The sequence below is a fragment of the Corella eumyota genome, chromosome 1 (genome assembly GCF_963082875.1).
Source record: "Corella eumyota chromosome 1, kaCorEumy4.1, whole genome shotgun sequence".
NCBI classification, from domain to species: Eukaryota; Metazoa; Chordata; class Ascidiacea; order Phlebobranchia; family Corellidae; genus Corella; species Corella eumyota.
The window spans coordinates 5,719,554-5,741,585 of NC_137490.1; the positions used below are offsets into that span (position 1 = coordinate 5,719,554).

General features: G+C 31.7%; 6 protein-coding genes and 2 pseudogenes across 10 annotated transcripts; 3 read left to right on the forward strand and 5 right to left on the reverse strand.

The window, feature by feature from the left end:
* Positions 1-100: 100 nt before the first annotated feature.
* Positions 101-1,531, reverse strand: LOC145763384 (retinol dehydrogenase 14 pseudogene; annotated as a pseudogene). Its single transcript, XR_014288417.1, has 2 exons — positions 1,436-1,531; positions 101-1,283 (listed from the first exon to the last, which is right to left on the reverse strand). The product of XR_014288417.1 is annotated as a retinol dehydrogenase 14 pseudogene (transcript).
* Positions 1,532-1,579: 48 nt separating this feature from the next.
* On the reverse strand, positions 1,580-3,387 carry LOC145759355 (retinol dehydrogenase 14 pseudogene; annotated as a pseudogene).
* Positions 3,388-4,416: 1,029 nt separating this feature from the next.
* LOC145764244 (arginyl-tRNA--protein transferase 1-like) lies at positions 4,417-7,577 on the reverse strand. Its single transcript, XM_082575863.1, has 12 exons — positions 7,418-7,577; positions 7,254-7,322; positions 6,980-7,117; positions 6,736-6,876; positions 6,518-6,613; positions 6,324-6,410; positions 6,120-6,247; positions 5,803-5,931; positions 5,653-5,685; positions 5,258-5,433; positions 4,892-5,106; positions 4,417-4,760 (listed from the first exon to the last, which is right to left on the reverse strand). Exons 1-12 carry the CDS (start codon positions 7,506-7,508, stop codon positions 4,504-4,506), a joined length of 1,560 nt encoding a protein of 519 aa, XP_082431989.1. The 5' UTR covers positions 7,509-7,577; the 3' UTR covers positions 4,417-4,503.
* Positions 7,578-8,043: 466 nt separating this feature from the next.
* LOC145764071 (nuclear valosin-containing protein-like) lies at positions 8,044-14,011 on the forward strand. 3 transcript variants are annotated; one of them, XM_082575643.1, is made up of 18 exons: positions 8,044-8,142; positions 8,226-8,290; positions 8,393-8,445; positions 8,604-8,692; positions 8,903-9,026; positions 9,119-9,511; positions 9,801-10,076; positions 10,264-10,441; positions 10,614-10,742; positions 10,983-11,080; positions 11,170-11,384; positions 11,616-11,790; positions 12,230-12,342; positions 12,587-12,711; positions 12,813-12,894; positions 12,951-13,029; positions 13,108-13,283; positions 13,366-14,011. In XM_082575643.1, the coding sequence occupies exons 1-18, from the start codon at positions 8,086-8,088 to the stop codon at positions 13,402-13,404; spliced, it is 2,466 nt and encodes an 821-aa protein (XP_082431769.1). In that variant the 5' UTR covers positions 8,044-8,085; the 3' UTR covers positions 13,405-14,011. The 3 variants fall into 3 exon arrangements, 2 of the variants coding, with proteins under 2 accessions (XP_082431769.1, XP_082431770.1); XM_082575644.1 differs by having other exon boundaries at positions 12,813-12,867; XR_014288475.1 differs by lacking the exons at positions 12,813-12,894; positions 13,366-14,011 and having other exon boundaries at positions 13,108-13,245.
* Positions 13,375-16,368, reverse strand: LOC145764072 (uncharacterized). 2 transcript variants are annotated; one of them, XM_082575646.1, is made up of 11 exons: positions 16,236-16,368; positions 15,965-16,062; positions 15,718-15,880; positions 15,626-15,637; positions 15,110-15,338; positions 14,813-14,973; positions 14,501-14,668; positions 14,275-14,398; positions 14,096-14,205; positions 13,926-14,021; positions 13,375-13,837 (listed from the first exon to the last, which is right to left on the reverse strand). In XM_082575646.1, exons 1-11 carry the CDS (start codon positions 16,301-16,303, stop codon positions 13,669-13,671), a joined length of 1,398 nt encoding a protein of 465 aa, XP_082431772.1. In that variant the 5' UTR covers positions 16,304-16,368; the 3' UTR covers positions 13,375-13,668. The 2 variants fall into 2 exon arrangements, with proteins under 2 accessions (XP_082431772.1, XP_082431771.1); XM_082575645.1 differs by lacking the exon at positions 15,626-15,637.
* Positions 16,369-16,812: 444 nt separating this feature from the next.
* Positions 16,813-17,795, forward strand: LOC145746426 (neuronal pentraxin-1-like). Its single transcript, XM_082564748.1, has 4 exons — positions 16,813-16,876; positions 16,983-17,263; positions 17,333-17,514; positions 17,609-17,795. Exons 1-4 carry the CDS (start codon positions 16,813-16,815, stop codon positions 17,793-17,795), a joined length of 714 nt encoding a protein of 237 aa, XP_082420874.1.
* A 359-nt stretch (positions 17,796-18,154) lies between these two features.
* Positions 18,155-19,020, reverse strand: LOC145746531 (neuronal pentraxin-1-like). Its single transcript, XM_082564819.1, has 3 exons — positions 18,766-19,020; positions 18,517-18,698; positions 18,155-18,338 (listed from the first exon to the last, which is right to left on the reverse strand). Exons 1-3 carry the CDS (start codon positions 19,018-19,020, stop codon positions 18,155-18,157), a joined length of 621 nt encoding a protein of 206 aa, XP_082420945.1.
* Positions 19,021-19,803: 783 nt separating this feature from the next.
* On the forward strand, positions 19,804-21,306 carry LOC145746690 (neuronal pentraxin-1-like). The gene is made up of 4 exons (XM_082564830.1): positions 19,804-19,867; positions 20,206-20,492; positions 20,867-21,048; positions 21,126-21,306. Exons 1-4 carry the CDS (start codon positions 19,804-19,806, stop codon positions 21,304-21,306), a joined length of 714 nt encoding a protein of 237 aa, XP_082420956.1.
* The last annotated feature ends 726 nt before the right edge of the window (positions 21,307-22,032 follow it).

A 22,032-nucleotide genomic window follows, 5' to 3' on the forward strand; every position in this document is an offset into this window, starting at 1 on the left:
AAAAAAAAAAATAAAAAAATAAAAAATTTTTAAAAGAAACTAAAAATTACGAAAAAAATAATTAAAAAAAAATTTGAGATATTCTGCCTTTGAGGTTTTTCGAAACGCCAATTAGTCAACACTGTCGTGCAATTAAAATACAACACATATTAGTAAAAGGCAAACATCAGACAAAATTAAATACACAAAGATTTGAACTTTGATACTTTCGGTTATGTAGGTGTAATATTAGGAAATCTTTTTACATTGGCTTTTTTAAATAAAAATTATTTTGCTTTGCTTTAATTTACGAAAAATGTTTGTGTTATGATAGCGCTTGGCCAGCATGGAATGTCAATATAAACAATTTTCATAACTTTGTGCACTCTGCACTTAATTTCCACAACCTTTCTGCATTCTCGTCACTTCTACAATAAGCAGCCTCATTTACAATTTTGCAATCAGCAAAATATTTTCCTGACACTCCGTCCAGCTCGGGTGCTATAGCAACATAAATATTTGTTTGAGCACCCGCGTCTGGCTCCTTATACCCAATGTAAGTTTTAAACAGAGGAACGTAAAAACAGCAACGCATAATTTTTACCCAAGCCTTCACATCACTGCCCATGTTGTGCCTAAATAACTCGGTATTGACAATTCCTGGATGTACACTGTTCACGGTAACTCGGGTTCCATTTAATAACTTAGTAAGATGCCGAGCAAACAGAACATTCATACACTTACTTGCTTGGTAAGCTTTCCATTCATCATACTTTTTATCCCAATTGATGTCATCCCAACGCACTTTACCCGAAGAATGCAATACCGATGACAGTACAACAATTCTGCTTGGGGCACTTTTTTTTAGTAAGTCAAGTAACAAATTTGTTAGCAAAAAATGACCGAGATGATTTACACCGAATTGCATTTCAAATCCGTCTTCGGTTTTCATTTTTGGACAAGCCATAATACCAGCATTGTTAATCAAGATATCAAGTCGTTGTTCTGATGCAATGACGTCAGCTGCGAACCTGCGAACAGATTCAAGTGAAGCTAGATCGAGTTGTTTAAAAACAACTTTATCTGAATCACATTTAGCTTCTTGTATAATTATATCTCTGGCCTTTTGAGCTCGTTCAGCACTTCGGCAACCCATTATAATTTTGGCCCCTCGTTTGGCCAGGTCTATAGAAGTAGGCAGCCCAATTCCGGTATTTGCACCAGTAACTATTACAGTCTTACCTTCTAACCTGACATCGCTTTGCACCCAACCCCTTCTCGCACTTTTTACTTCAGCCATTTTTCTATAAACAAGATGCACTGTAGCAAAATTATTTATAAATACTAAATATTTTAACACTACTTGGGTAGTTGCATTTCGATTAGCTGTGATTTAGCGGTTGCCCAGTTACAAACACGTTAAAAGACAATATTAAAAGTAAAATGGTATACTGACCTATAACATTGTTTAAAATTTTGAATCACGACTTAAGGCTAACCACTCGATTATAGCTAAGTATAGGACTACTGAACCATGATTAGACATTTTTGGTTCGAGTAATATTTCGTGGAAAGTATTTTATGTACGCCTCGGGTAACTTAGCCATTCCAGTGCAAACATACCTGTAAAATGAATGACTTGAAGCCATCAACCCAATAAAAAAAGTTAATTTTTAACATTTAAAAAAAAGTTTTTATCAGTTATACAAATCTAGTAATTGTAGACGGTATGCGAAAAATACAAAAGAATGTACAATAATTGATGCAACTTCGTGATCTAACAAGCTAGTATGCAATTAAGCTTAACACAACTTAACGGAAAGACTGTCTGTACAGCAACATTTGTCGTGATAAAGTTTTTCAACAAATTTTAAGAATTTAAAAAATATTTCTTATAGATTTTTTATTTTAGCCAATGATCATATTACGAATATTTAGCCATTATGTGAAACTTGATAAAAGAAATACGTTCTAAAGAATGCCTTTTTGACAAGTTATAACTTTAATATAAATAATTTAATTATATTGTTTTTATGACTCTTTAAGACGCCATGCAGTCAACGTTGTTCAAACAAAAAACAAATTTGTAAAGCGTATCTTTAAAAAAACTACAATGAAAAGTATAAATAGTTAAACTTAGTTTATTTTAATTGTGCAGGTGTAATATCCGAAAAATTTATGTACATCAGGTGTTTAAATTCATTCCTGCTAAATCAAAAAACCTTTGACTAAAGAATAAACATGCAAAACACAGAAGTAAATCGATTCTGCTTTGCTTTGAACTGTTGAATGGTAATTTTAAAAAAGTGCATGTTTTAATAAAGCTTGGCCAGCATGAAATGTTAAATTTAACCATTTTTTGATAATTTTGTGCACTCCGCACTAAGTTTCCACAACCTTTCCGCATTTTTGTCGCTTCTACAATACGCAGACTCAGTCTTGATTTTGCAATCAGCAAAATATTTCCCTGACACTCCTTCCAGCTCTGGTGCTATAGCAACATAAATGCTAGTCTGAGCACCGGCGTCTGGTTCTATAAAACCTATGCAAGATTCAACCCCTGGAAGTTGGACACAGCAACGCAAAATTCTCACCCAAAACTTCACACCACCACCCATATTGTGTCTTAATAATTCAGTTTTGACAATTCCTGGATGTACACTGTTTACGGTAACTCCAGTTCCATTTACTAACTTGGTAAGATGCCGAGCAAACAGAACATTCATACATTTACTTGCTTGGTAAGATTCCCACTCATCATACCTTTTATCCCAATTGATGTCATCCCAACGCACTTTACCCGAAGTATGCGCTATTGATGACAATACAACAATTCTGCTTGGCGCACTTTTTTTGAGTAGGTCAAGTAGCAGATTTGTTAGCAAGAAATGGCCGAGGTGATTTACACCGAATTGCATTTCAAAGCCGTCTTCGGTTTTCATTTTTGGACAAGCCATAATACCAGCATTGTTAATCAAAATGTCAAGTCGTTGTTCTGATGCAATGACGTCAGCAGCGAACTTTCGAACAGATGTGAGCGAAGCTAAATCGAGTTGCTTAAAAACAACTTTATCTAAATCACATTTAGCTTCTTGTATAATTGTATCCCTGGCCTTTTGAGCTCGTTCAGCGCTTCGGCAACCCATTATAATTTTAGCCCCTCGTTTGGCCAGGTCTATGGAAGTAGGCAGCCCAATTCCAGTATTTGCACCAGTAACTATTACAGTTTTACCATCTAACCTTGCGTCACATTGTACCCGACCGTTTTTTGCACTTTTTACTTGAGCCATTGTTAAATAAGTAAGCTGCACTAAAACAAATAACTTACAAATTATTCTTATCTAAATGAAATTTTCACAAATATTATTTTAAACACAACTTGGTTGGTTATATTGCGACGAACTATGATTTAGCGTATTTGCTTAGTTACACATATGTAAAAAGGCAACATTTAAGTACAATAAAACGCGTACCTTACCTTTGTTTAATACTTGAGTCACCCTTTACGACTGGCACATCATGAGATAGTATTACCGAACAATGATTAGGCACTTTTTTGCTTGGTTAATATTTCGTAATAAATATTTCATGTTCGCCTTGGATAGCTAGCGCTTTAGTGCAAACAGTACATTAGTAAGTCCAACCCCAGTGCAACCATAAGGTGACTAGGCTTTACACATAATGAATGACTGCCTGTACAGTGATATTCTGGATATTTTTAAACTAAATTTAATTTTGTTCATGTCCTCTTTTACTTCTTTCTGATTTTGGCCATGTGAATATTTGCATGGTCGTTTTGCTTGTGCGCTTTGTTTAATGTAATTCAGCAAAACGCTAAGGAGTCCACACTGTTGTGCAAATTAAAACACAACACACATTTGTAAAGAAAAAGGAGCACTACTTATCAAAAAAGTAAGTGCATGAACATTTAAATAAAGTTGTTTAAAAACAACTTTATCTGAATCACATTTCCAGCTACTATCACAGTTTTACCATCTAACCTAACATCGCTTTGTACCCGACCGTTTTGTGCACTTTCAACTGCAGCCATTTTTTCCACATACAAGCTACAACAGCCCACACGATAATAAATATTAAATATCTAAATGCGTTTTTTGCATATTTTTTTAAGCGCTAATGTTTTGTTAAATTTTGGTAGAGTATACTGCAATTAACTATAAAAAAGCGGAAGTCTTGAAGTCACGAAATATGGTTTACTATGGCAAAGTATCATTACGTGTTTAAACCACAATCTTGCATTTTAGCAGAAGATTTGTTCGCCCCAGTTAACTTACCACGATACCTAAAACAAATCTTTAAAGTGTCTAATACAGTACCTCTACCTTTCCAAATAACTCACTTTGTTACGTTTATTAAACCTTTTTTGGTTATCCATACAAAACAAGTAAGTGTTTCTTTTAGAATTTATTTGTATATAAGAGTGCATGCGAAAAATGTAAACGGATAGACAATAATTAATGGAACTTGAAAATTAAGTAGATTACAATGAAAATAGGCTTATCACTACTCAAACATATCGAATGATGACTGTCTGTACAACAACATTCGACGTGACAAAGTTTTCCCGACAAAATTCGAGTATTCCAATACCTTTTTTTCTTCCTCTTTCATTTTGGACGCGTGACTCTTATCCGAATATTGAGCCATTTTGTGAAGCTTGTAAACGTTGTATGGCGTGATAGAACGCTGGTAAAGGCAAAGCGTTGACGTCACGTCGGCTACGTCACATGCGTCGGCGTCTCTGACGTCAGGGGAACCACCTAAAAAGAGGTTGAAATTAAAGCCAACTTAACGTTGTAGTCTATGTAAAAAAACAAAAAAATATTTTAGAATTTTATTTTAAAAAAAACAACAGTTGTCTTTCGAAAAAAAAATATTTTAAAAATCTCACCATTCAGTACATTCAATCTCTGATACTTTTCCTTCTCAATCTCAGGAGCACACTTTTCTAATGGAACCCAAGTGTAAGTTTCAGGACACAGTAACTCAGAGGGTTTGTATTGGCCTTTGTACATCATTTTCTTGCAGGAATGAACGTAGAAACCGAGGTAGTAATACTTAAACTTTTTGGATTCCAGTTGCATTTTTTTGACAAGTTCTACTTCACTAAAAATAAATTAAAGAAATTAGTAAAAGAATCAGAAAAAAAATAAAAAAAATTATGATGTCATGTTACCAACTCAATAAATAAATTTCTAACAAAAATATACACAATAAAAATGTTTATAAAAAATCTTTGAACTCAAAATTCTTTTACCTGAATGCAGAGTAAACTCCTAAGGACAGAAACCCATAATCTGGATCATAATAAAGATAAACAGAGGACAGACATGTCGGTAAAACATCAACCACTCCCACGGCTATAAGTTTATCATCCAACCAATACTGGTTGTGAAAAGAACCATACCCTTTACCTGGACCATCTTTAATATGCTGGAAAAAATTTAAAAAAAGTGAATTAATTCAATTTCGGTTTAAATAATTTCTAAAATTAAATTATCTACTGGCAGTAGATTTTAAAAATAAAAGCAAATTACCGTTAGGTTTAATTTATCACTTTGTAAATATTAACAGAGTTTTGGTACCAATACTAGGAAAGGCTATTACATTTAATTATTAACTGAACAAATTAGATTAGCAATGTATACTTACGTTTAATGGAGAATCAACAAGAAATCTTTGCCACTAAAAACAAAAATTGCAGATTTAACACAAGAAAAAGAGTACAAAACTTTGTACTGAAACTGTTTTTTTTTTTTAAATAGACAAAAAACAAACAAAAAATAAATAAAATAGTTTTACTTGTTTTTCACTGCATTCACTTTCCTCGTCATTATGTATAGCCACTTGATATTTTTTATACAGTGAATAAGATAGCTTTCGACTGGCTTCAAACTCTGGACTACAGGGACTCGATTGAACCAATCTTGTCTTAAAAATTTAAGTTTTTAGGTTTAAAAAGTTAAACATTTTTAAAAAAAATTTCATTTTAACAAAAACAATTTAAGCTAAAGTAAGAATTAAGTATGGTGAAAAAAGGTTAAAAAATGTTATATATAAATTTTTCAAACTGAATTTTTAAACAAAAAAAAGAACAATATCAAATAGCCAAGTCATACTTCAAGCCTGTGGTTTGCAGAAATAGGATACACAGAAAGGGGATACATATGTGGGAATGAAATCGGAGAAACAATAGATTGTTTTGAACAACCCTGCCCTTTACTTTCAGCAATATCACTTGTGTTACCTACAACAACATAATATTTCAAGAACTGAATGATTTGGATTTAAAAAGTTTATGTATTAAAAAAAATGTTTCTTACCTTTGCCTAAATTTTTCTCTTTTTTTCTTTCTAGTCGTAAAAGCTTTGCTTTTTTACATCGAGGTTTATTAGGATCAGGACCTAGACCTATTAAAATGTAGGTAACATGTTAGCAATCATGTTTTAAGTTTTTCAATACAAACATAATTATAAAATTTTGCAAAATTTAAAGATTAATGTTTGTTTTTAAGAACCTTTTTGTGGTACAGTATCTTGTTTGTTTGGTTTGGATTTTACAGTGGTTGACGTGCTTGGCACCAAGTCTTCTGGTTCAGAAATTTGCTGGTTTTCTAAATTTAATCAATTACCAAAATAAAAATTTTAAAAATCCATTCAAATAAAAGGTTGGATAAAAAAATTGCAGAGAACAATGGTTGCTATAGTAGACTTATTTTCTATACAAATATAAAACCTTTTATCTTGTCATTAATACTTTGCGTTGTCAATGGTTTTTTATTCAAAATTTGACCATTCATTACTTCCTCCTTACTACTAGACTCTTTACTTTCACGTTTTTGACAATAAATTTTCCAGTCTTCCAAATCCTTGTCCCCTATTAATACATGCACCACAAAATTAAAAAAAGCAACACCAGGTCACACATTTACATAATACTAAATAATATTTATGGGGTTTAGTTTGTGAAATGTACATACCTCCTGTAAGCAAAAAGTTGTGCATTTTTTTAATAACTTTCTTCTTTGATTTGGATGTTTTAAAAAGGGTAGCATCACATCTTATTGCATATTGAGGGCAACATGTCTTGTTCATTGTTGGTTTATAACAATATTTGCCTGGCAAAAAAACAATAACATTATTGATAATAAGATTTCATGTTCAATAATACATTTACTCATTACTTCTATATAACAAATAAATGTTATAATATACATGTTACTATATCAATAATGGCAATAGAGTTTGTCTTACCGCTTCTCCGCCAACCTCTATTAATAAGTGCTTCATAATCTTCAACATTTAAACTGTGTGCCCACATTCCTGGTTAAACAAAACATAAAATAAAAAAAAATAAATGACACAAAAACTTAGTTAAACTGTTCCCTTATTAAAAAAAAATATATTTTGCTGCATACCTTGCGAATATGCGGACGTCTTGCTTTTGCAATATCCACATTTGTAGCCATCGTGGTCAGCAAAGTATTCAACAATTGAATGATTTGACATATTTAAATACTCCTGCCAGTTTACAGAACAGGTCCTAGAATAAGGAAGTTAAGAAATTCGTTACCAACCAATAACAAATACAAAGATTGTAAAGAGAAGTGAGGTAACTAAGTGCGTAGTTAATAGTAGTCACGCCGGAAAAGTGTCATCAAAACATTATTTTTAATTGTATTGTAAAGATTTTAAAAATCTTTTTATAATAAACTAATAAATTTAATTACTAAAAAGAAATACGAGTTAAATGTTTTGCAGTTAAAAGTATATGTAATCAATTTAAAAAAATTAAATAGCTGATCAGCTGATTGTCTTCGTACTTTTCCCCGGTACTTGTAATTATCGTATGACGCAATACTGTTTAAAATTATATAACTGATAGGTAAAATTACAATCCAGATAAGTAAGTTTTTATATAAATATTTTAACAAGTTATTTATTAAATTAACTTAAGAGAAATACAGTTAATAAACTGTTGTTTAAAAACAAAAAAAATATGCTCTAGCTACTAGAAAAAAGTGATTGTATAAATAAAAGCACGTGTCGAATATTTATTAAAGCTTTTTTTGCATTAAATTGGAAAATGCCCGGTTCTTATAGACCATCGTTTGATAAAGCTCTTCCGTATCGAATTAAAAAGGTACGTTAATTTTTTTTAAGTTAAATTTATTTGTTTATTATTAGTTATTTTTTTAAATCTTACATTTTAAAATTTTGATATAGTACGTAGAAACCCATAAAATCACTGACGTTGACACAGTTACTGAAGATTTACAAAAACTATACAGGTTTATTAATACAATATTACGTTTATATGTTTATAGTAATATATACCTTGATTTTCATTAATATGTACTACCAAAAAATGCATTGTTTCTGTCATTTATTAGACATGATTATGGTAGAAGAAAGAAAAATGTATTTCGGCTATTAGTAAAAAAAGGTAATCTTTTAATACTTTATATATATATAATCTATTCATTATAGCTTGTAACTCGTTTAATATATAAATCTGTATACATGTCTAATAAATTTTTTTTTTTTGTATTTAACCCAGCTATAATTAGTTTAAGTGTCAAATAAGTGTTTGTTATGTATTAGAATTGGAGAATATAAATGGATTCACTGAAAAAATCAAAGTTGAAACAGATTCAGCAGCTGAAGATAGAAAAGAATATGTTGAATATCAGGTATATATGTGTACAAGATTTTGTAATGTTAAAATTAGTTATTAATGAATGATTTTAATTAATTAAGTATTTTTATATTTTAGTGTATATATATATATTTAATGTTTAAATTTTTTGCTGTAGGTATGAATATCTGTTTAAATTTAACTTTAGTTTTTAACATTTTAAACTAAATTGTGTTGTAGTTTTATTCATGATTTTTATTTTAAGGATATGAATATGATGAACAGATCACTATCAACAATTTATAACAAAGAAATAACAACTGTAAATGCTTCACCCTCAAGAAGTCCCCAATCTTATGAGCCATCACATAACAATGAATTTAAATCTGGTTTGTATATGTGTTATTTTTGTTTAATTGCTAATAGAAAGTTAAAATATGAGTAAGTGACCAATAATATTAATTAATATTTAAAATTTTAGGGTGGTTTATAGACAAAGGACCATTTCAAGACAGTCAGAGTCCACCCTCTTACAATGATGAAAATATAATCAACAACTCTCAACCAGATGCTGATATGAATAACAATAAATCTAATAACAATGTTACCACAAGTAAAACCATTGAACCCGATCAGACAAATGGTAAAGTTTCCAAAGATTCTTTAGACAACCAAATGGAAATCAGTGACAATGAGACTAAACAAACCAAGAAAAAAATTAAAAAGACTTCTTTAAAATCAAAAACTAAAACTAAGTCTTCAAAAAAAAGAAAACTTGAAGGTCAAAACGAGGCAGAATTTGCTCCCCCACTGGCAAAGAAATTTGATTTAGAAACTTCGGATGTGACATTTTCCGATCTTGCTGGAAATGAAGGTGTGTTAAATTAATGTTAGCCTTTAATATACAATTCTTTTAAAATTAGCCTATAGAGTTTAAATTCAAACAAAATTTATTTTTTTAAAATAATGTAACATATATATATACTAGTCAAACATCCACTCTGGATTGCATTTTAACCCATTTGGTCAGTTAATAAAATCACTTGTACAATTATCTTTCTCCATATTGATAGTCTTCTTTATTTTAAGAGCGTATAGCTTAAACATAAACATACACATATTTTTTTCCATTATAGTAACTAATTTACATTTACTTACCATAGCTGCCTTGGAAGATTTATCCCGTCTTCTTTTGCACTTGAGTCACCAGGAAATCTACACAACTTTGGGGGTCACCCCACCTCGGGGAATTCTTCTTTATGGACCTCCTGGGTGTGGTAAAACTCTGCTTGGGAATGCGATCGCCGGTCAATTGGAGATGCCGATTATTCGTTTGGTGGGGCCGCAAATTATAGGGGGTGTGTCGGGTGAAAGTGAAAAGACAGTGCGTGAAGTGTTCGAGTTGGCTATGAACAACGCACCTTGTATTTTATTTATAGGTAAGTTTATTTTAAGTAAAAATATCCAGTTTAATAATTCTGATTTTGTTTTACTAGTATTTAGTTTACCTTAGGAACTATTAAGTGTATGTTTACTTTATTATATTATCTCAAGCTGGAGTCTGGTTGTAGATTTACTGATTAATTGACTTGTACTATTAATGGCTTAAAAAAAATAATTTTACAGATGAAATTGACTCCATTGGTCAAAAACGAGATAATTCATCAAAGGAAATGGAGAAGCGAATAGTCACCCAGTTGTTATCATGTCTCGATGATTTAAATAAAGGAACCCAACAAGTTATGGTTATTGGTGCAACTAATAGACCCGACAACCTCGATTCGGCTTTAAGAAGAGCGGGAAGGTAGATAACACTATTTTAGAATAAAGTTCTTTTTTGATTTATTAATACAAAATTTAATATAATTTGTTTCTAATAAGATCTATAAATAGTATAAATATATATAGTATTTTTGGTATATTTACATTTTTGTTCTTGCTGTTATGTTCCTTTATTGTTTGTTTTTACTTTATAGATTTGACAGGGAAATTTGTTTGGGTATTCCGGATGAAAAAGCAAGAGAAAAAATTTTAAAGGTTTTATGCAGGAAATTAAAAATTACAGAAGATTTAAAATTTGACCTAATTGCAAGACTTACACCAGGGTTAGTGGTTATTGTAAATAATAGTTTAAAAGCCTTCATTTTCTTAACATTGCTTGTATTATATTATTTATATTAATCAAGTAGGTTTAGGTAAAGAAGAATATTTGTCCTAACAAATATATTTTAAACATTTAATTGAAATTTTAAGGTAGGTTTTAGTATTGATTGTTTTTCTACTTTTAAAGCTAAAGATTTACAAATAAGCATTCAACACTTTGACATATTATTTAAATATTTTAGTTATGTTGGAGCTGATCTGTTGTCATTATGCAGAGAGGCAGCCATGCAGGCTGTTACAAGAATTCTAAAGTCTAATTTGTCTATTTCAAACAATTTAGGTAAACTGTAACATTGTTAGATCTAAATAATTTTATCAACTTAAAAGTTTAACATGTTTTTAATGTTAAGTTTAAATTGCTTTGTGTAGATCAAGCTAGTGTTTTAAATCTACTACAAAACCGGGAACCAATTCCAGATGAAGCATTAGAAAGTTTATTCATTGAAACGAATGATTTTGAACTGGCAACAGGTGATGTACAGCCATCTGCAAAAAGAGAAGGATTTGCAACTGTTCCGGATGTAACTTGGGATGATGTTGGATCCTTGGAGGAAGTTAGGGAGGAATTATCCATCGCTATATTAGTAAGTTGATCATTTCATTTTTAAAATAATTTTAACATTGTCTGTCATTGTTTGAAAATAAAAACTAATATTATTTTAGCTGTTATAGGTAATTTAAAATATTTAACTGTGCCTTAGGAATAATATATAAAAAAAAGGCAAAAAAATATAAAATTATCAACAACAAAAAATCATTAAAATTAAACAAATATTTTTAGTAACTTTTTCGTAAATAATGTCTTAATAACAAAGGGTCCTGTAAGAAATCCTGAGGCCTTTTCATCCCTCGGTCTTTCAAGAGCGTCTGGAATATTATTAGCTGGCCCTCCTGGCTGTGGGAAAACTCTGTTAGCCAAAGCAATTGCAAACGAATCCGGAATCAACTTTGTCTCAGTGAAAGGCCCAGAGTTACTTAATATGTATGTTGGTAAGTAAATTAGCTAACTTGTTTTTTTTTGTTGTATATATCTTTATCCTCGATGTAGGAAAGTCGAATGCGCGACTTAAACACAGAGTAACATCAATTACTCCGACCCAGTCTCGAGTTGCCTGTGGCAGGTTGGGATATTATAGATTATAATTGCCCGATAATTATGCTACTGACTGATTAAGTGCTGGCTCAGCAGGAGTTTATACCGTTTATAGCGCCTTACCAAGGGCGCTACAGCATGAGATCAGTGGGGATTGAACCTACAACCTCATGTGTGGTGCTTGTAATATCTCTCTTTGCATTTTGTTTTAGGAATTTACCCCTCAAAAAATATTTTAGTAAGTAAAAAAATAACAAAATTATTAACCATGTACTTTTGGTAACATGTTTGTTTATCAGTTTAAAGTAAATTGAAATTCCTTTTAATATATCACAGGTGAAAGTGAAAGAGCTGTTCGCCAATGTTTTGAAAGAGCCCGAAATTCTTCCCCTTGTGTAATCTTTTTTGACGAACTTGATTCTTTGTGTCCCAGGCGAACATCATCAGAGGTAAGTCCACAATATTTATAAAAATATTCTTACTTTCAGCAAAAAAAGGTTTTGCAATAATTTAATCTTACCTTGTGAGCCAATTTAATTTATTTTAATATTTTTCTTTTTTTAATTTGGATTTCGATGACCAACTAACCATCATGTTTTATTACTTTGCTTGTTTTTCATTTAACAGTCACTAAACCAAATAAATAAAGTTGTTTAATTAATATTATCGATTTTTTGTTTTATTTCTATACAGGCAGGCTCAAGTGCACGTGTTGTTAATCAAATGCTGACAGAATTGGATGGATTAGAATCCAGAAAACAAGTATTTGTCATGGCTGCCACAAATCGACCTGATATCATCGATCCAGCGATGTTAAGGTAAAAATTTTATCAGTAAAATAAATTGTAATTTTTATTGATATTACACATTTGTTTTGTATTTTGACACTTTGCTTTAATAATTTTTTTGCTCCAAAAAGACCTGGAAGGCTTGACAAGACAATTTACATTGGAATTCCCAACCCAGATGACAGAGTGAAGATCCTTAACACTTTAACTCATGTAAATAAAACTATAATACTATTACGAACTAGTGTAATTATGTATTTCTTTATTAGAATGGCAGCAAACCACCTTTAATGGATGATGTTAATCTTGAAACTATTGCGAGGGATGAGAAATGTCATGGTTTTACTGGTAATTAAATAAAAAATATTGTAATGGATTTATGATAATGAAATTCTGATGGATTTTGTGTGTTATTTTTCAATTCAGGTGCTGATTTGTCAGCCTTAGTAAGGGAGGCATCTTTAAATGCCGTGAGGCAAGGAATGCTGCACCAATGGAAAAATATTCTTACTGAAGAAAACAAACAACATACTAATATGAAAGTGTCATTACAAAATTTTAAAGATGCATTTGGTAAAGTCAAACCTTCAGTTTCAGATGAGGTAATTTAAGTCTTGATCACAAATGTTTTTTTCCTCCTTATATATATAAATTAAAATAATAATAAAAACATTTTATTTTTAGGATCGAGTTGTTTATGAAAACATGAGATCAAGGATTTAATTTTTAAATTCGGGAATTTTTTTAGATTTATTAAATAAAAATGATAAAGTGCACAAAAACTATTGAGCTACACTAACTACAGTGATTAAAACTCTATAATACTATTTAAACACTATCACATAAAAATCATAAAAAATTTGATCTACAATTATAATAGAACGCTTGTGCAACAATAATAATACTGTTCTTAATGTGTGATGCCCTAGCATGAATTAGCATTTGGAATTTCGAACATGATCTGCTGATTAGGTAAAGTCCAATGAGCTACTGTGAAAGGGTTGGAACAGGTGCTTTCATGTTGGTTGTAAACTCATTGGAGGCATCTAAAAGGTGGTTTCTGTATCTCATAGTTTCGCCCCAATGCTCTCTTGTTTTGTGTAGAGTTGTGTTCTTATTGCATTCATAATGGAACTCTGGCCCAGCACTTTCATACCTAAAATTTAAATAATTAATAAATCTAACTTTGGTTAATTCCGTGTCATCTTTGTATTCATTTTCATGGAAAATTTAACATGTATTACCACTTAGGTTTAGGCCCTCTTATTCTTTCTAATTCTGCCTCTCTCCTTAGTTGTAACATGTATGCCTCTTCCACACGTAGCCTCTCCAAACGAAGTCTGAAAAGGATGTAAGTCAGTTAATGTCATGTAGTCATGAAATGGTTGACTGCAAATAAAAGACGTAGCTTTACTTGGCCAATTGCTGTTGGTAAGGCGAATTTTCAACAAGTGATCTTCTGGTGTCTATTTGATCGGCTGACCTTAAGAACGAAAGTTCCAAATGTCCTGGACTTGGTTGAACCTTTTAAGAAAGGTTGTCATTAAAACAAAATAAAAATATTTTTTTAAATTTCTTAGTTTATCTTCTTACGGTGGGTCTAATGTATGGTTCTCTTTTTGTTGTGTGGTAATTTTTTTCTGGCAAGGGTAAGGAGGCTGACAAATTAATTTTACTGCGGGATTTTAATTGACTTGCACTTGCTGGTCGTCTTTTCCTAAAGTTAAAATTTAAATTGGTAAAATTGCAACACAAACTTGCTAAAATAACTGTCAGCCCAATATTATCATAAATGATAAAGAAATTCTTACAAATGTACCTTGTTTTATCACTGAATTTTGGTGGTGACTGTGCACTTGCGTTAGCATGCTTAGAAGTCGGCATCCACACTGGTAAAGGAGATCTGTCCTGAGGAGGAACACAAGATTTACTTCTTCTCATTTTGGGCGAGGTGGCATAAACGTGACTTGATGTAAAATCTGCGGATCTGTAATGGATATTTAAGTTTTGATTTTCAGTGGGTTGTTTAGCCAACTTGGTTTAAAATAAATTTAAAGCACATGTTTTAATATGTGAAAAACCACATATGTTGTAGGCAACTTGATAATCTTACTAAGTCACAAATGGCTACCTTGCTACAGGTGTTTTTGACCTCATTCTATCCTGGTTACGGACTGGATATTTGGGAGGCAACAAGGAATGAACACCAACAATGTGGGGAGCTGTCAGTTTTACAGGAAAACTTCCACTTGCTGAAACATCTATTGAGGAATTGATATCACCAGTTACATCCTAAAAAGTGTCACAAACAGAATTATTTGTAGGTTGGATAAAGGAAAAAAAGTTTAGTTTTACACCCAATTTGACACTTATGTATCATTTTATGTGAAAGGAACAATATTTGCCCAATTTTAAATTTTTTATTCACCTTAGTTGCAATTTCTGCCCCAAATCTCCCCACAGTTCGATTCACGGGTGAAACTGAGCGATTGGTTACCCCCAATTCATGCATTTGTGGATAATCCCCAAAGGGTTTAGTTAAATGTTTCGGATTACTGTACCACTGGGTGTCAGTACCACGCAAATGACTCACTGACTCTGGGTCCTGTCTGGTTAAAAGTCTTGTCAGTTCTGGATCTTCATCATCTTCATAATCACTGAAAGGTTTCGTTACAACCTAGTTATTGTTTTGTTTTTTTCATTTGTTTATCCTCGATGAGGTAAGGTCGACTTCACAACCTAAGCATAGAGTAACATCATTTACCCCAACCCAGTTTTGAGTTGAATTTGGCAGTTTAGAATATTAATTAATATCATTGCCCGCTAGTTTTAACCTCTTGATTACAATTTGGTTCAACGGGAGTTAATACTGATTATAGCGCCATACTGAAGACCAGTGGGGATCATACCAAGGGCCTCATCTAGTAAAAACAAGTGTATTGACCACAACACTATGCTGCCAGTTTATTTAGCATAATTGTTTTGTATTAAATATTGATTCACAAATAAATTTTTTTAATCTTATTTGTTCCTCACCTTAATTCATTCTGTAATGGACTATTTAGATCACGCCCCAAAAAAACTTGACTTCTGGTTTTATTTGAATGTAAGCTTGCATTTAGTTCTTCTAAATCAAGTTTTAATTCGTTGATTGATCGTTCAAGGTCAGTTATGTTTGGAACAGTCTTATTGTACAATGCTATGGGAAACATAAAATAAATAAAAATCAAATTTAAATTTATTTAAGTCAAGTTGATTTAAATTCAATTTTCTTTAAGTTTACCTGGATTATATTTTGTTGAACCTAAATTCATGGATGTCGTTAAATTTTTTGTTGAAATTGTTTTTTGAGAATTCGACAAGTGTTCATCTTCTTTTACTCTAAAAATATGTCCATTAACATTTAAAAATTGCATAATTTTAAGTTACGCTTTAAAGCACCAGTCATGCTATTATAGTCACTTAATAAAATATAAAAAATTTTAAAACAGTCAGACAGTAAAACTATTTTTACTTTTTTAGCAAGAAATTAAGAATCATTTTTATATAGTTACCTTATCGGAGTTTTTTTTCCATGTAATACAAAATCTGCATCCGGATTTTTTTCGTGTTCTAACTCCATTTAAAATTTGTTGATGATTTTACAAAGGGTTTTTACTAAGTTTGCTAAATTGAATTATAAACGTGTAAAGAAACAAAGTCTAAAAATGCGCTTCCCTAGCGCCAAGGAGACGTGCAATGAGGCGTGTAAATGGTTTTCTAGGTTTATCCCCAACACGGTGCCGAAACAATTTTAAAATTAAAATGTTTTTTTTTTATTAAACGTTCATTTATGCAATTAGGGCTTTTATTAATGCGTAGAGTTGAAATAAACCATTTATATTTTGTAAATATTGTGCTATTAAAATGAATTTATTTCATAATACGTTAACAAAACCCGTTAATCAAAATCAGGTCAAATCACACAATATTACCTGTTACCTCATTCACATGCAATTTTACTTCCTGTTTATATAGAAATTGTTAAACTTTTTGCATTTAAAAAGTGTAATTCTGCAGAGAGGTTGTATATTTTTTTGACCTAAGTAATACAATATAAAAAGAAGAGGACAGACAGAACAAAAGCCTACAATGTTAATTTTTATTATTAAACTACTTCAACTTTTCGTGGTTATAGAATCAACTTCTAAATCCAGTAAGAAATTTATTTAAAATTGTCTTTTTTTTGTAACTAAGTGTTAAAATAACAAATTTACTTTAAAAGAAGGATTCCTAAATAATAAATGCATTTTTAATTATAGGTTATTATACGCCCCATAATCTTCGCTTAATTTTGCCAACCGTTGAAGATCAGGACACAGACTGGTTTCGATATTTGCCAGAGCGGGCTCCCTATATGAGTGAAATGACTCTTTGTGTTTGGGAAAAAAATCTCAACCCAGATAATCGTAGATATTTTGTTTCCTACGCAGTAATGGGTGACGCTGATCATTTTGGTGTATCCACATATGGCGGCGGGGTTAACGTGGTTGTGGACGACGATGAATACAGCTTTAATAGTGATCACGACACTAACCTAAGAGTAAGATATTTAAGACACTTCCTTACTAATGGTACGAAAAACTGAATAAATGTTATCCTATTTTTTAAGAATCACTTTTGTGTCACCTTTTCACAACCTCATGGTGAAATTTCTTTGTTTGTAAACGGGATGCTTAAGGACACTGTTGACTATGTTGGAGGTCCAACAGCAATTAAAGGAGGTGGTGTTTGGATATTTGGCCAAGAACAGGACGTTTTTGGAGGAGGTTTTGATATTGATCAGTCTTACAGGTAAAAAAAAACATCGTAATCATTGACTTGTAACAAAAGAGGTGTGACTTACAAACTAATTTTATTAACAAAATTTAATATTTTATTCAAACAGCGGGGATCTCACCAACTTTGTGATATTCAGAAGAGTACTAACTAGGGCTGAAGTATATAAGATCGCCTACCTATGTGTATATCCAACAGATCCATACATAAGCCCAACCTTTCGTCAACTGGAGTGGCATGGTATGGTGAAATACTCTTATTCGCCTTGTCCAAAAGTAAAGGGCCCCGGGGAATAAGCAACGTAGTAATAATTTTTGAAATTAGTTTGCCAGTTTGAATTGTATAATAAAAGTATCGTTACCAAAAATTGTGTTATGATATAAAATTAAAAAGAATTTTTTTTAATAAATTGTCATCTCACCTACTTGACTTTAGTAGATTAGTCTAATTTGTTAAATAAAAAATTCCTAACACGATGTGTTATAAACAATAGACTTATGAAAATTTTATCTTTTTGGTGATTACCAAAAAAAAAAAATAATTCCACTCATTTGAAATACATTAATATATATTTTATTTAATAAACATCAGATAAATCACAAAAAAAAATTATCATTCTTTTATATAAAGTTTTTTAACACAACATTATTTACATTCATGGAGGTGGAACTTTTAAACAAGGAGCAGTATAATTAAGGTAAGCGTCTCCGTGCCATTCTAGTTGAGCGAAGTGAGGACTGATGTAAGTATCGTAAGGATATTTGCACATGTAGGCAATTCTGTAAATTTCCTCTCTCGATAGAATTCTACGATAAATCACAAAATCTGTGATGTCTCCACTGTTAAAAAACAAAGCTTTTTTTAATTAGAGTTTAATTTTGGACGTTTTTAAAATTACCGATACTTTATATTTTACTTTAATTTAAGCAAAGGCAGAGCCTGTTATAACACATGAATGCGCTTTTAATTCATTTGATTTACAATATTTCATATTATTACTCTGTGCACATTTTTTACCTAAATGACTGGCCAGGGTCAAAACCCCCTCCCAAGGTATCTTGCTCTTGACCAAATATCCAAACTCCGCCTCCTCTTATCGCCAATGGACTCCCATAATACTGTTCAGAGTTTTCTATTATCCCGTTTAGGTAGAAACCAGTGCTGTCTAGAGTTTGGGAGAACCAAATGCAGAAGTGATTCTAAAAAATAAAATAATTTGCATATAATTGTTAAATATATAATAATTAACAAGCAATATTAACTTACTCTTTTTTTAACGTCGTGGTTACTTCTTAAATAATAATCTCCGTCGTCCAAATATATACGGACCCATCCTTCACTAGTAGCTATAATTAGCTGATATACTTCGCCTGGTGCCGCATATGATACAAAATATCGAATTGGTGATGGGTTAAGATTTTTTACCCAAGCACAGAGAGTCATTTCACTCATGTAGGGAGCACGCTCTGTTAAGTATCTGAAGTAGTCTGTTGTCTGGTCTGGAATAGTTGGTAAAACCATTCGAAGGCCGTGCGGGTAAAACAATTCATCTTTCTTTTGACCTGAAATTTATTAACCTTTAAAAACTATAACCCAGCAATTATTTTATTTCTTTAAAGTTTATTTTAAATAGGTAGCAAAAAAAAATTCTTAGCATCTATATTTTCTAATGCAAAATTTGTGCTCTATTGGTTTCAGCTATACGTATAAAACTAAAAATATAGCTTTAGTTTAAAATAGAGCAACCTAGATATACATACGTTATTACTACAAAACAATATTTACCGCTGCTTAAAGTAATTAAAGAAACAAATAGCTTAAACCCTAATGTTTGAATGATATTCATTTTTCATAAAGAGAACCTGTCCCGAAATGCTTTCAAACTTTTCTGGGCGAATTCTGAAATTTTTTGCTAAACAGGAAGTTGAATTATGTGTGAAATAGGCTAATAGTTTAAATTGATGTTCACACTAAACCTAAGCTTATATATAGGTTTGTTAAGGTAATATTGAAAATTATTTTGACATAATAGCCATTTCACCATTAAGGTATCTAATGGCCTATTAAATTAGGTCGTAAAATATTCAAGATTAAAAATTATTTGATAAAAAAAATTATTTTAAAAATTTTGCAAAACAAATTATTGATTAATGTCGTTAAGTATTTTGCCCACCGTCTAACTCTTTACATCTATTTTTATATCAATATAATTGATAGCAATAATACAATTTTTGTTATATAATTAACTAGTGTTTTTTTAGGCTTTTGGGCCGAATACAACGTTAAGTTTTTATAAATGTTATTATGTCCTATATTGATACCTCGTTGTCTTTTGTTGAAAATGGAAAAAGTTTTTGCTTTTGTAAAAGTTTGTGATCGGAAACTGAGTAGAAAATACAAGTTATAGGAAAAGTTATACACGATTGTGTACAAGATGGACTGGCCTAATTCACATGTTGTTATTTCCCAACTGTGAAATAAACGTGATATATAAAGTTATGGAGGTTACATTTACCTGTAATATGATTTAACGAAAGTTACAGATTTAAGTTAAAGATTCGATAAAGCACGTGACGATGCACTTAGTCTTGGGTATTTTAATTTGTTTGTCAATGTCGGAGGCAGCTAAACGACATAGTAAGGAATCAAAACAACTTTCATTGGGCTTAATGGTAAACTTTCAAATAAAATTGTTTTATTTTTTAGTCAGTTCTTATTTTCCTAATAATCTTCGGATGAATTTTCCGGTCATCGAGGATCAGGTGACCGACTGGATCCGGTACCTGCCGGAGCGTGCACCCTACATGAACGAAATGACTTTATGTGTCTGGGAAAAAAGCCTAAATGCGAGCGTCGACCGAGGTTTTGTGTCATATGCAACTCCGGGTCATGACGATGAGTTTGTTTTGGCCACGGAAGATGGAAAAGTTTTCGTGTATGTAGATGACAACTACAGCTTTCATTTTGTTACAAATCACGACGCGTCTATACTGGTAAGAAAATCGTTGCTTAAATTTTTGCAATCCTACCACTATTTTAACAAAAAAATATGTTTTAACTTTATATTCCGGTAGCGTGGTGTAGCGGTCAGAACACTTGACTTTTTTACATAGGGCCTTGGTTCGATCCCTGCTGCTCTCAAGCTGTAGTAGCCTTGAGTAAGGCACTCTAAAGGGTATTAACCCTCTTCTGAGTCAATACTTAATCAGCAGCTTTTAATTATTAGGCAACTATAAGTTATAATATCTTAAACTGCTCAAGTTAACTTGAATCAGGATGGGGTAACTGATGTTACTCTATGTTTAGGTCGTTAAGTTGACCTTCCAAAATTGAGAATAAATAAGAATTAAAAATTTTACTTTTTTAGAATCATTTTTGTGTAATGTTCTCGCTGCCTGACAACTTTGTTGGACTTTATGTAAACGGTCTTTTGGTAGGTTTTATGAATTATGATGGGGGGCCGGGGGCAATCAGGGGGGGTGGAGTTTGGCTTTTTGGACAAGATCAAGACGTGGTTGGAGGGGGTTTTGATGCACATGAATCCTACAGGTCTAATTAAAAAAATAAATAGTTCTTTTAGGACTATGTTAAGATTAGATATTTACCAACATTGTTATGTTTTTAAGTGGTGAGCTTATTAACTTTATGATCTATGCAAGGATTCTTACTGCAAAAGAGGTTTGGAAAATCGCCCATCATTGCACATACCCACTCGATATTTATATTTGTCCAAATTTTCAACAGCTTGAATGGCACGGGATGGCTTTTATTAATTATGCTGCAAAGTGTCCCAGAGTCCCCCACTAGATTTAAACGTTAATGCACTCATAGTACTTTTAATAAACTCATTGCTACTTAATCTGCATCAATTATGTCGTGTAGTTTTTATATCCGCAATTATTTGAATTTAACGACCATGGTTATGTTTTAATTGAGAAGGTTTAATTAGAAGAAGACAGTTAATAACACAACAAATTAAAAAACTCTTTCTTGGGATTACAAAACATTTCTATACTAAATTTAATTGCAAAAAATACACATTAAAAAAATAACAGTAACTAAGTTTGTATTGCAAGTTAGGCCTTGTAGGTATGCCCAAATGCCTTTAATTTCGAGCTTTTTTAATAGGTTTATTTGCTATAGTATTTGTATATGTAGCTTAACAATCCCCAATACGTTTAGCCTGAATTTTTACGAGTTAAATTCCGAGACCGCGGTTTGTGGGTTGTCACATTTCGATCGGTCACAAGCAGGTTTTAACGACATGTGGGTTCCTATGTAAACACCCGACTGCTTATCGATTTCACAATTATCTCCTCCGTTGTCTCGGCCGATTAAGCGCAACAATCTTCTGCAAGGCAGGCAACTTTTGAAGCTAGCACTTGAAAATAGCCTAAGCATTGACATAAGATGACCTGAGGTAATATCAGAGTATAATAACGGGTTGACAGCGCTGTTAATGGGTAGCAAAACAACTGCACTAATTGCATATGCGATGTTAGGGATTTGCACCCCGCCTAGTTGAAGAGTGGC